Below are 13,442 nucleotides of genomic sequence, written 5' to 3' on the forward strand. Positions count from 1 at the left end.
GGCCATGGACAGCGGAAGAGAGCTCTGCTGGCCAGATAATAGCTATCCACTGCCAGCTGACCCTCTCCCCAAACCATCATAGCCACTGCCCCCGGGCATCCCATCACTATCACACCATGGACGACCTCCGCGAGCAAGTGGAGCTGCTGGAGAGCAGCGCCAACCTGTCCACCAGCATCGACGATGTGCAAAAGGCCATAGACATGCTGACGGCAGCTCGCGCTAAGATCGCAGCTGGTGAGGACTCTGTCAACAATCTCGCCGTGGACCCTGCTAACTTGCGCGACCAGATGCGAAGACGGCGCCCGTGACGCTCGCCAAACTCCAGGACCCGTTCAAGAAGTCTCTGGACGCGGTAAACAAAGACCTCAAGCCAATCTACGCTGGTCTGAACAAGTATGGCAAGACGCTGGACAAGGTGCGCTTCCCTATACATGCATCAACACCACCAACCTAACAGTTATCTACAGAAATTCAAAGACAAGCCCCTTCCCTCCGCCGACAACGATGCCCTCTCCTCGCACCCCTCGCTCATCAACCGCGCCATCGCCATGCACCTCCTGCGCGAAGGCCAATTCGAAGTAGCATCCACCTTCATCGAAGAAGCGCGCCGCCAGCCACCCCACCCCGAACCCACGCCCAACACGCCGAATCCATACATACGCGAAGCCTGGGAGAAAGATCTAGCAGAAGGAACATTCAACTCTGAGCAACTGCAACAGCAATTCGCCGACATGTACCACATCCTGCACCAACTCCGGCACGAGCAGAACCTCGCCCCCGCCATCCAATGGGCGCGGGAACGCAGCGCCCTCCTCGAAGAACGCGGCAGCAACCTAGAATTTGAGCTGTGCCGGCTGCAATTCGTGTGCCTCTTCGACAGTGTATCCCCCGCCCCCAACGACGACTCCTTCATGTCCGACTCCTCCGACGAAGCACCCCCCACAGGCCCCCTCTCCGCCTGGGCCTACGCGCGCCGCGAATTCCCGCCCTTCCAAAAGCGCTACGCCCGCGAAATCCAACAACTCCTCGGCGCCATGGCCTTCTACCAAAACATACCCACATCGCCCTACCACCGCCTCTTCTACAACACCACCGCCTGGGACGAAGTCGCCCAGTCTTTCAACCGCGAGTTCTGCAGCCTCCTCGGCCTCTCCGCAGACTCCCCCTTGTTCATCGCCGCCACCGCCGGCGCAATCGCCCTGCCCTACCTGCTCAAAATGCAGTCCATCATGAAGGAGAAGCGGACGGAGTGGACGACGCAGGATGAGCTGCCTGTGGAGATTCCGCTGCCGAGTCAGTACCATTTCCACAGCATTTTCGTGTGCCCCGTGTCCAAGGAGCAGAGCACGGATAAAAATCCGCCCATGATGATGCCGTGTGGCCATGTTATTGCGCAGGTGAGTTTGGATACGCTGAGTAGGGGTGGGCATAAGTTCAAGTGTCCGTATTGTCCGAGTGAGAGTCTTCCCAAGGAGGCGATTCAGGTTATACTATAGGACGTTTGTGGCCTGGATTCGAGAGCGTTTACGGATATAAGTCTGGGTTGGAGGATTTGAAACCGCATGGGATGGGCGATGATGTTTGGAAAGTATCCATTCCGACAAACGGCGGGGATGACTTCGTAGCGGAGGAGTGGTATGTGGTGTTTTAGCGTTTTGGGCGTTATCATCGTGAACATCTTCATGGTCGGCTGCTTGGTATCATCACAGTATTTGCTAGCACGGATGGATCTTTTACCAGCCATCAATCACCACTACAATGAAACAAATAAATTCAACCACCTCACTCACTTGAACTCATTGCTGAAAACACTGTATTACGCTATATCTTGCTGACTCCCCTTCCTTCCGCTCGCGACGGAGAAGAACATTCCATATACGCCATGAAACACATGGGTGGAATCAAACGCCAGATACCCCATATCGTACGCCGATGTACATTTCCCCGAGAAGAGAAGGTAAAGCCTTGATCATTCGAGATCGGGTATCAAAAAAATGCGAAAACACGTGTTTGCGCGTCTAAATATGCGAGTAGGGAACAGATGTTGTTAGAAAAAGAACATGTGTGGTGAAAAGGCGATAGATCGAACATGGAAAGAGCGAAAGGAAACCATAGCGCGAACGCTGTGTGAACAGGGAGGAGGCCCGCAGCTTTCTCGCGCACACTAGCCACCACCCATACCAAACAAGAACTTCAGCTCTGATACGCTGAGCTTGGTAAGGCTCTTCGACGCATTCTCATCCAGCGCCGCATCAATCTGCTCACGCTTCCTATCCTGGATAGCAATGATACGATCTTCCACGGTCTCCGGTACAATGATGCGGTGCACATATACTTCACGCTCCTGGGGCATACGATGGGCGCGGTCGATCGCCTGTTCTTCGATGAAGGGGTTCCAGAAAGGGTCGAGGATAATGACCTGAGATGCTTTCCAGAGGTTGAGACCCGCGTTACCGGCTTTGAGAGAGACGAGCATAATGTTTTCGTTTGGGTCGTCCATGAAGGCGTTTACGGCGTCGGCGCGCTCGTCCATCTTCATGCTGCCGTCGTAGCGCTGGTAGGCCAGTCTTTCTCGGTGTAGAGGTACTTCGACGAGATCGAGCAAGGAAGTGAACTGGGAGAAAACGAGCGTCTTCTCAGTCGGGTCATTCTCCTTGATCTCTTTGAGCAGTTCAACAGTCCTGCTGATCTTCGCAGACGGAATGAAGGTCTTGTCCAGGCGACGCAGGTAGCGCTTCTTGGCGCTCTTGTTGCGGAGAGACTCTTTCTTGAGCTGAGCAAGAGTAAGCTTGGGTTTGGCGCGTTCCTTGCCCTTGCCCTTGTTGCCCTTGCCAGACTTCTTTGCCTTTGCCTTTGACTTTGACTTCTTAGACTTGGACACAGATGCGGAGCCTAGGTCGTCGTCGTCATCTTCCGCCTCATCGGCGACGTATTCGTCTTCCTCATCATCGTCAACGACGAAGCCAGCAAGGTTGCCCTTCCTGTCGACATCCACTGCATCCTCCTCGTCTTCGGAGATGTCAGAATCAGAGTCATCTTCTTCAGCATCGCCCTCCTCTTGTTCTGACAAGTCAGCTGACCCAAGCCGCTCTGGGCAGTGGACCTTGCAGAAGTGCTTGTAATCTGTGATCAGTTTGGCGCTGATATCACCACGGCAGTGTGGGCACAAGGCCGGGGCAGCTTCATCATTGCCATCTTGAGCGGTTCGCATGGCCGGATCCATGATCTTCTGGACACATTCACCGCACACCGTATGTCCACACGGGATGAGGATCGTCGGGTTCGGATCGAGATCAAGGCAAATCGGGCAATCGAAAGACTCATTAGCCTTCAGTCGCGCGACGACCTCATCACTCAGTTCCCTGGCGCGGCTCAAGAGATCGTGTTCATCGATAGCCTCGGTTGCTGGTTGACTGAGGTCTTTGATAAGATGCGGATGACAGCATGCTTGGCGGAGGCGAAGCAGGAGAACCAAGACGTTGGCGTAGTTGCTTGTGACAGTACCCTTATCAAGGAACTTATTCATCTGAAGCTGCGACTTGGTTTCTAGAGCCTTGTAGAGCTCATGTTCTTCGTCTTCGAACTCCACACTATCGATGGCAGAGTGCTTGGGAGGGATCTTGGAAACAGGCTGCCCATCAACGACAGCGTCTTTCCGACGCCGGAGCATGATACCCTTGATTACGATGTGAAGACGGTTCTGTGCACCGGTCCGCGCGCGTGGCTGAGTGCTCTTGTAACCCTAGATTTCGTTAGTAAAAGATCGTACCCAATAGTCAGAGTCATCTGTACTTGCCTTTGCAATGTCCATGCTATACTTGGTCCATGTAGTATACGGCGACATCTTCAAGAACCGGAGAAGAGGGAAAAGCTCGTCAACGCTGTTCATCATGGGCGTACCAGTCATGCACAAGCGGTGTTTAGCCATGAGGTCAGCGCACGCCTTGGACGCCTTGGAGTTCCGGTTCTTGATATTGTGGGCCTCGTCGATGATGATACGATACCACATGCACTCTTGTCCTAGCAGTGCGAGCCTATCCTTGGCCTTGCGGCGCATGCTAGGATTGCGGAGTTCTGCGTCGTTGGCCATCGCCTCTTTGGAAGACTCCTTTTGCTTGTATTCTGAAGTCAGGGAACCAAAGGTGGTGAGGACGACGTCACACTGGCGAAGACGAGCGAAATCAACGTTCTTACCACTGCCATGATAGAGGTGGACCTTGAGCTTGTGGCGAGGATGGATATGACGCTCGATCTCCTTCTCCCATTGCCGCATAAGGGCGACAGGCGCGATGATGAGCGTTGTCTTGCATGCCGGATCTGTGGGCGGATTCGCGCAAATGAGAGCGAGAGCCTGGATGGTCTTGCCCAGACCCATATCGTCTGCAAGAATACTGCCCTTGGTCGCGCCGCGCTCCTTGTTGAGCAGCCACGTGAGACCTATACGCTGATATTCTTTCAAAGTACAAGTCATGGTCTTGGGAGTGGGCGCTCGCTTTTCTTTGTCCTCTTCGTCAACACCAGCACTGATGCTCTGCAAGAGCTTCTCAATGTCTTCCGCCTCATTGACATTGAGCGGGAAGCGGCCATACTCCTCTCCGTCACTGCTCCACCCTCGCATGTGTTCGGGATAATCTGCCTCAGCACGAGGCTGATAAGGGAAAGTCTGCGGCACAGCGAAATGACTACCTGGTGCACTGGGTGCGATCAGAAACTCAGCAAGCTCTTCCGGAGCCATGAACTCTTGGTTGAACGCATCAGCTGATAGTATGGTGCCATTGTCACTTCCTCCCTGATAGTTGTTGAGCTCCGGGAATGGGTCCATATAGTGTGGGGCGGGATCTGGTTGCGCATGTACATGGATAGGAAGCTCGAAATTGCCAGGCGAAGGTGGATTCGATTCAGTCAGGTCGACAAAGTCCATAGGGTCAGAGTGACGAACTCGAGCGGCCTCGCGACTAGGAAGCGATTGTGACCATGGACCAACGGGCGAGGTTGGAGTTACCGGACTAGGCTGCCCGCTGACACGCTTGGCTTCGGGGTAGTCGGTTATCCCAAGGCTGCGCTTGCGGCTATGTTGTGGTTCAGGCAGAGGCGGCGAGGGCGGTACTTGCATACCATACGACGACCCGTTGGTGTATGACGGGCCGCTATGGTAGCTTGTGTGGTTGTTTCCGTTGGCATGTGTCCAGTCACCATTCTCGTTTGGAAAGGCCTGGCCATATGCAGTCATGGCGTTGTTGGGCTGGAAGCCATTTTCTATGATGGCAGTGACCTGGGCATCGCTCTCGCTTTGGTGTTGCTCAACCGACCGCTGCTGGTAAAGCGTCTGGAGCATGTTCTCGTATACCGGCCGATCAGCGGGATCAATGGCTGGAAGGACCTCTTCGAGCATCTGAATATTGTCCTGAAGGCTCATCCTGTCGGACGCCATCTTGGGCTAGGCGGTACCGTGGTTAGGTATGCGAAGGAAGCGGGTCGGCGGTTGTACCAGGGGACGTGGTGGTGGGGTGGGAAGCGCCAGCAGTGCGGCGCAGGGCGAGTTAAGTAGGAGAGGCGCTGTCGGTGCTGCGGCGAGGACGCGGTGAATATGAAAGTGAATGGGGAGACGGTGCTGGTGAAATCAGGCAGCCGTGCTTGCCTCAGCTGGGAGGGAAGGCGCCGTCGAGGCAGTTGCGATGTGCGGGCGCGACGCGTCTGGTTGCGCGGGCCTTGTAGGCGTACGACGAAGCAGGAAGCGACGAAGAAGGTTGTGAAATGCAAACAACGAGGTTGCGACAAAGAAGCGAACACGAGTTGAAGAAGAAGCAGACTAGGAAAGCGAACAAGGCGCTCCCGTCTACCGTATTGGGGCCATGATAGCCTTGTCGCAGTGGGGTGTGGGTTGAGCGACGACTTGACGACAGGGAAAGATAATGCGAAAGGCACTGCGCGCAGTCCGACATGTCGCGTCCCCCTCCGCCGTTACCGAGAAAGGGCAGCCTTTGCTAAGCCGAAGCGTGATGTCATCCGATACCAATCAAATCAATGAAAGCACATCTCCAGGCGAAAATGCAGCAAACCAACGCTACACAGGGCGTGTGAAAAAAGCCCAGTCCTACCCAGCTGCTGAGTTGGCCACGAGGCTGAAAGCTGAAGGACTTTGTTTTCTGCCCTGTTCTGATGCTCCGGTCAGCAAACACGCCTGTAGTGAGCTTGGCGTGCATCCATGTACAACGACGTCAAGCGAGGCGCGCGAGAGACGCGAAATTAGATAGTGAACTAGCTGCATGTAGTGGCTTTGACGTCTATCATAAATAGATACCATGGGCGAGCATATCCGTCGCAATTAGCAATTGCCCATTCCGGGCCCCCATACTCGTGTGGGTGACAGAGCCCTCGAGTCTGCGGGTCTCGCACCCCGCGCCTGGCAAAAAGCAAGTGTGCGAATTATCTAGTTCGCTGCAGTAGGTGGGATTTAGACATATCACTTGAGGCATATACCCCGTACAATCCGAAATCACTAGTCACCCCATAGTTACAAAGTCACAAAGTCACAGAAGCAGGCAGCAAGTCCCGAGATTACAAGACGCTGTATGGCTAAACCTCGCTTGGCCCGCGGCCGCCCTCACCGATGAGCACAACTAGCAGTTTTCCGAACAGAGTGACATATCCATGAGATAGTAGCAAGAGCGACTCTCAGCCCCACTACCGCTCTCACCCCAAATGACACATGCATGCGCAAGTAGCAAGGGCAACTCTCAAGCCCACCAGAACACAAGTGCAATCCTTTGAATAAAGCGAAGGTATCCTATACACAACCACAACAACAACAACAACAGCGACGAGAGCAACAGCAGCACGCCAATAAAGCCACCGAGGCAAACCCATATGAACTAAACGCCCAAATATGCAAAAAAGTGGTTCGCACAAGAAGAAGATTCGTGGGTAGCAGCAACCAACAAAACAAGGGACAAGGACAGGTTCAAAAAAACGCCAATACTCAGTAACCCAATTCAAACCGAATCCAAACCAACCCAACCCCCCATCCACAATCCCCATCCATGTTACCTCTACCTTCGCCCCTCCTTCCCGCCGCCAGCCTAGAAATGTTGTGTTGTATGTGCGGGGTATCCGATGATTTCGATAATACGTCTGTCCGCGAGGAGAGACATCGTCCGATAGCGGTAGTAGTCGTCGATGCTTTTTTCCGAGTGTAGTTTGGTGTTTGTAGTAGGCCAAGGGCGGGCTTTCAAGTGAGCTTAATCAAGCCTTCTCCTCTTCCTTTAAACGTCACAAAAAAATTCTCAGCTACTGTGACTCCGCAGCAAAAGCTACAACACACACACATATTAGGGTCAATTTACTCACAAACTAGCGGACAAGGAACGTACTCTCTCGACACTGCCATTATCCGTCTGATCCACCGCCAGCAGGTTTGGGCTTTGCGCTCCGCCTCCGCGTTCTGTGAAGCCGCGCGTTTCGAGCTGTGGGCGCTTCTTGCCGGGGCTGGGGAGGCCGCCTTGTGATGACGAGGCGCCGCCGTTGTTCTCCCGGCCGGGGACACTGATGCTGGGGAGGTGCGAGGATGCTGTGTAGCGAGACTCGCTTGTGTGGTCGTACATTGTGCTGCTACTGCTGCCGACGGTGGCGCAGCGCAGGATTGTTTGGATGAGTTGGTTCTGGCGGAGGGGTTTGGATAGGTAGTCCTGAGATAGGCGTTAGTAGCAGGAAATGGTCTTGATATCATAATAACGTACATCCATCTGTGCAGCGAGACACTTCTCGCGATCACCAACCATGGCGTGCGCTGTGAGGGCGATGACGGGTGTTGACGGGATACCGTTCTCACGCTCCCATTCACGGATCTTTGCTGTGGCTTCGAAACCGCCCTGAGATGATGTTAGTGGTGTACTTGCATTAAAGAATGTAGCTCAACTCACCATGACGGGCATTTGCACGTCCATAAGCACACAGTCGTAGCGCTTCTTCTGAATGTGCTCAAAGGCTTCAAGACCGTTGTTAGCCACAGTGACTCTGTGGTGGTACTTCTCCAGAATCCTGACAGCAAGCTTCTGGTTGACAGCGTTGTCTTCGGCAAGGAGAATCTGGAAAGACTTGGAGTGATCCGAGACAAGAGGTGCGGCGCGACCATCAAGTGCGGGAATGAGCGCGTTGCCCAAATCGATCGGCAGACAGGGTGTTGTCATGTAGCTCGAAATACCATTCTCAAGCGCGGACCTGAGGCTGATGCATACATGTGGCGTAAGCATGACGAGAGGAATGTACTTGAAGCGTTCCGCAATCCTGAGCTCCCGCGCTGTGTTGTCGTTGTCAACGATAACGCAGTCATAGGGCATGTCGGTCCTCTTCGTCGTCTCAGGAACCTCCTCAATCGACTTGACCACCATGGGTACGAGGTCAAGTGTCTTAAGGTGCTCAATGATCTGGTCTGAGAAGCCCGTGTTGCCTTGGTCGACAAAGAGGACGGCGTGCTGCTTGTACGCCACGAGCTGAGGCCGGATGGCGGTAACCTCCGGCGTGCCGAGACGTACTCTGCATGTGAAGTAGAACACACTGCCCTTGCCAAAGTCTGACTCGACCCACATACGACCGCCCATGAGGGTGACGAGACGTTTGGAGATGGATAGACCCAGGCCGGTACCACCGAACTTCCTGGTAGTGGAACCGTCCGCTTGCTGGAAGGTGTCGAAGATGAGATTGAGCTTGTCGCCACGGATGCCTATTCCAGTGTCGGAAACAGCAAACTGGAACACGTAGTGATCTGGGCCGCATTCTTGCTCTTGCGCCATGGATATGGCCACCTTGACTTCTCCTAGCTCTGTAAACTTGATAGCGTTACCGACCAAGTTGAGAATAATCTGTCTCAACCTGAAGGAGTCACCCACAACGTAGTCGGGCACCTTGTAAGATACGTCATAGGCGAGGTTCAACTTCCGCTCGTTGGCTCTTGATGCCAGAGATTTGAGGGCGTTGAAGATTGTGCCTCGCATTGAGAACGGAATCTCTTCCATGACCATGCGGTTGGCCTCGATCTTGGAGATATCGAGGATGTCGTCAATGATGGTCAATAATTGACCAGCCAGGTTATGAACAATAGTCAACATCTCTCGTTGTGCATGCGTAAGGTCTGTGTCGAGCGTAAGCTGGGTCATTCCAATGATACCGTTCATGGGTGTTCGGATCTCGTGCGACATGTTGGCGAGGAACTCGGACTTGGTCTTGTTGGCCAACTCGGCGGCTTCCCTGGCTGCTGTGTTCCTTTGGATACTCTCTCGCAAACTGGACACCATCTGGTTGATCTTGCGCTTCAGCTCGTCCATCTCGCCGGAAGCCTCGACGGTGATTTGGGTGAACTTGCCCTCCATGGCAGCGTTGGTGATGTCGCCGAAAGCGCGCACCTGGGACGTAAGATTCTGTGCCATGGTGTTGACGTCTGTGGTGATCTCTTTCCATCTGCCGTCGATGTCTCTTACATCTGCTTGGCCGCCCATCTTTCCGTCTACGCCCACATCGCGAGCTACGCGCTTCACAGCAAGAGACCATTCGTCTAGTCTCATAACCATGTCGTTGATAGTGTCTTTGAGTAGTCGAATCTCTCCTTCGGCGTCCACGTGCACTCTGCGGCTCATATCTCCCTTGGCGATGGCCTGTGTGACCTCGGAGATACTTCGCACTTGCAGCGTCAAGTTCTGGGCCATGGTGTTGACATTGTTGGTGAGGTCCTTCCACTTGCCTTCAACGTTGTCGACCTGCGCTTGGCCGCCGAGGATACCGTCTGTGCCGACCTCACGGGCCACCTTGCTGACCTCTTGTGCGAATGTGTTGAGACGGTCCACCATGGTGTTGATGGTAATCTTGAGGGACAGAATTTCACCCTGGACTTCTGCCTTGACCTTCCTGCTCAAATCTCCTCTTGCGACGGCTGTAGTGACTTCGGCGATCTCTCGCACTTGTGTTGTGAGGTTCATGGCCATACCGTTCACATTCTCAGTGAGATCTTTCCAGGTTCCCTCAACACCATGCACTGTAGCTTGGCCACCAAGGCGACCCTCGGATCCGACCTCTCTCGCAATCTTGGTGACCTCATGGGCGAATTGCTGCAGCTGGTCCACCATGCGATTGATCGTGTTCTTGAGTTCCAAAATCTCACCCTTGCATTCGGCTTCGACTTTCCGGGTGAGGTTACCCTGCGCGACAGCCGTTGTCACTTGGGCAATGTCTCGCACTTGTGTAGTAAGATTTTGAGCCATGGCGTTCACGTTCACTGTGAGTTCGTTCCACATGCCCTTGACACCAGCGATTTCAGCCTGACCACCGAGCTTTCCTTCGGTACCGACATCCCTGGCCACCTTGGATACTTCAGTCGCAAACGACTGCAGTTGGTCCACCATGCTGTTGATGGTCTGTTGCAGCTGCAGAATTTCTCCGCGGGCCGGACGTTCAATCTTGCGACTGAGGTCACCCATGGCGACTGCGGTGGTGACTACGGCGATCTCTCGCACCTGGTCGGTAAGATTCTTGGCCATCCCATTAACTGCAGGACACGTTAGCATCGGGCCGATAGTGGAACCCTAATCACAACGTACCACTGTCAGTCAGCTCAGCCCAAATACCAGCAACTCCTGGTAGGTTGGCTTGACCGCCCAATCTGCCTTCGGTGCCGACCTCTCGGGCGAGGAATGTAACCTGACTAGCAAACTCCTGGAGTTGATCCACCATGGTGTTGATCGTGCGCTTAAACAGAGTGATTTCAGGGTCCATCTCCTTAGCATGGATCAAGACCTTCTTGCTCAAGTCACCCATGGCCACGGCCGTGACGATGGCGCCGATTTCCCGCAGTGCCTTTTGGAAAGCCAAGTTGGCTAAACATGTCAGCCGTGTCAACGCCTATGTGAGGCTGCAGAGCCTACCCTGTTGATGTTTGCCGAGTTCTCTCTTGAGTGCGCCGATGTCTTCAATGCCGTGTTCGAATACCATGCTCTGTGTCGTCAACTGCTTGTTCACTTCTTGGCTCAGGTTGTCTGTATGATGTCAGAATAAGCGCATGCGACTCCATTTGCACGCCCTTACCAATGTGCTCGCGCTGGTTCCTTATCTGGTCGGCTTGCTGGTTCAGGTGTACGCGCAGATAGTTGAGCTGCTCCTCGGTGAGGGCTGCGGCGGGCTGCTCGGGGTCGCCATTCGACTCTTTGGCTGCGAGCCAGTTGGACACCCAGATGGCGCGCTCCTTGTTGGATCCCCGACGGCCCTGGACGGGTGGGCCGTTGTTGCCGCGCACGACGCCGGCCTGTGTATATAATACGCCCTCCTCCGGGGGCTCTTGTGCGGGTGTCAGAGGGAACTGGCCCTGCTTGGTCGCGGCGTGGCTGCTCTTGTGCTCGAGGAAATCTATTCTTGAGCAGAGCGCCGACAGCTCCTGCTCGAGTTGTGTCTTCTCTTCGCTCTCCGGGCCCGGCAGAGCGATGGCGTTGGCGGCCGTCTTGGCTCCATTGGCCGAAACCTGTGCGCTGAAGCTGGGGTCTCGCGTGGGGTCATGTTGGCGGGCGAGGTTGCGGATGATGGCTGAGACGCTCGAGTACGTCTCTGCGGCCATTGTGGCGGCGGGTGGAAGGGTGCGAGGCTCAAAAGGCTGCTATGTGCGCATCTGGAACGGGGGAGAGGACGGAAGTGCGGCGGGTCAAGTTTCGGTGCGAGGGCAGGCGAGAACGGACAAAGGAGGGACTGAAGAGTCTGCCGGTGCAGACGGCTGCGAGGATGCTGATGGATCGCGAGATGAACTCGAGAGGTATCGAGGAAGCGCAAGCAGGGGCCCCGCTGGAATGGATATCCAGTATGGCTCAAACAGGGCTAGCACGGGATCTAGCAGCTAGGCAGCGTGAAGAATAGCCGCACGCCACACGATGGAGGAGCAGAGGGGAGCGCGGCGGAAGAGAGACGGAACACGCCAGCCCAACGCAGCGTCACGGGCGTGCTACACTATGCTGCCTCACTGCCAAAAGGATTGCCCGACATGCTGCCGGGTTGGGAAAGCAGACTGGACGCGAAGATGACAGTTAAGCGCTACGTCGCGAACGACCTAGCGCTGCGTGCTGCACGGGTGGGTCCACACGTGCACGGCCGAGCTCAGAAACGGACAGGGCGGACTATGGCTGCCAACGGCCACTTGGTGAACAAACCACCGCAAATTCAGCCCTCCAGCACAACACCACTGCACACCGCCGACGTCATGGCCCGCGGAATGAAGTGTGACCATGCATTTCCCGTCCGCGTGCCATCTCTTAGCACGTACGAGTTTACGAACAGAGCGACGAATGGCAGTGCGACCGAAGCCACCTGCACCCACCAGTGTGGCAAATTACCCCTATTCGCTGCTAACGGCGCGCGGAACAGGCATCGCCTAGCATCGCACCACACCGCGGACACCATGGACTTCAACGCCCACGGCCAACTGTGAAGGCGCCTCTAAATTAGCCACGGCAGCTCTGCGCTGCTCTCCTGTTTGATCTGCATGCCACTGCACCTGCCGTACTCGTGCCGTGGTTTCAGCGCCATCGATCGCAATACTCTCATATCTTATCGTGCGCTGATTGACAGCTGACAGAGGGGCTCTGTGATGGTGCGTACGGTGGGGTACGCTTGTTCACAAAGCACGTCGCTTCGCTCAGGGTCTCTCCCGGCCGTCCGGCCGACTGCAGTAAGCGTGTCTGAGCGGATGCCGGCACATGCTGGCTAACATGCGAGGACGTGTTCTTGCGCTGTCCAAAATCGACTCGCCGTTGCACCAAAGCAAGGAAACATTGGGGAACCCGGTCGGCGCATCCGAACATTCCCCGGGTCCTCGCCCCGGGAGCAAGTTCCACGCAGCGGACAACCCTACAGAAATTATATTTGCTTTTGCAACATCAAGGTATTTCACGACACTCAACACGATATACATGTCCAAGATCAGTCATGTGGATCGTGACGAATTAGTACGCTTTGCCTACTATGTATCCACCTAGGGACCCCTCCACTATACACAAGGAAGCCATCTAAATTTGGAAATTCTTCACTCAGAAACGTGTTTGCAGAATACATACACCCAGCAAGTTGTGCTGAATCCTCTCTTGCGACTACGTAGTCTCTACGCTTACTTTCCAGGAGCAGGCCTATCGACCGATATTTATTGATTTCATGCCGTGTTTGCAGAATACAGATCCCTCGCTCGTGGTGCTAGATCCTCTGATGCCATAACGTAGTCTCTTGGAGCATCTCAACCTCAAAACATGTCCGCAGAATACACGCACATCAAAACCCATCAAATATCATCCATGCCAACAACGTAGTCTCTCGGAATCTCTCAACTTCAAAACACATTTGCAGAATCCATGCACCTCAGAAGTCGTCATACACCCTCCATCCCCATCAATAATCCAGCGGCGTCTCCCCCTGCTCCCTCC

General features: G+C 54.7%; 3 protein-coding genes across 3 annotated transcripts; 1 reads left to right on the forward strand and 2 right to left on the reverse strand.

Annotated features, from left to right (window-relative positions):
- Positions 1-116: 116 nt before the first annotated feature.
- Positions 117-1,499, forward strand: J4E87_006227 (uncharacterized protein; the record flags this gene model as incomplete). Its single annotated transcript, XM_049377832.1, has 3 exons — positions 117-237; positions 291-418; positions 471-1,499. The coding sequence occupies 3 exons, from the start codon at positions 117-119 to the stop codon at positions 1,497-1,499; spliced, it is 1,278 nt and encodes a 425-aa protein (XP_049232399.1).
- Positions 1,500-2,167: 668 nt separating this feature from the next.
- J4E87_006228 (uncharacterized protein) lies at positions 2,168-5,434 on the reverse strand (the record flags this gene model as incomplete). Its single annotated transcript, XM_049377833.1, has 2 exons — positions 2,168-3,745; positions 3,773-5,434. The coding sequence occupies 2 exons, from the start codon at positions 5,432-5,434 to the stop codon at positions 2,168-2,170; spliced, it is 3,240 nt and encodes a 1,079-aa protein (XP_049232400.1).
- Positions 5,435-7,346: 1,912 nt separating this feature from the next.
- J4E87_006229 (uncharacterized protein) lies at positions 7,347-11,596 on the reverse strand (the record flags this gene model as incomplete). The annotated part of the gene is made up of 6 exons (XM_049377834.1): positions 7,347-7,688; positions 7,740-7,871; positions 7,923-10,537; positions 10,590-10,865; positions 10,914-11,024; positions 11,074-11,596. 6 exons carry the CDS (start codon positions 11,594-11,596, stop codon positions 7,347-7,349), a joined length of 3,999 nt encoding a protein of 1,332 aa, XP_049232401.1.
- Positions 11,597-13,442: the final 1,846 nt, after the last annotated feature.

The sequence above is a fragment of the Alternaria ethzedia genome (genome assembly GCF_023757985.1).
Source record: "Alternaria ethzedia strain BMP 0044 chromosome Unknown scaffold_14, whole genome shotgun sequence".
Lineage (NCBI taxonomy): Eukaryota > Fungi > Ascomycota > Dothideomycetes > Pleosporales > Pleosporaceae > Alternaria > Alternaria ethzedia.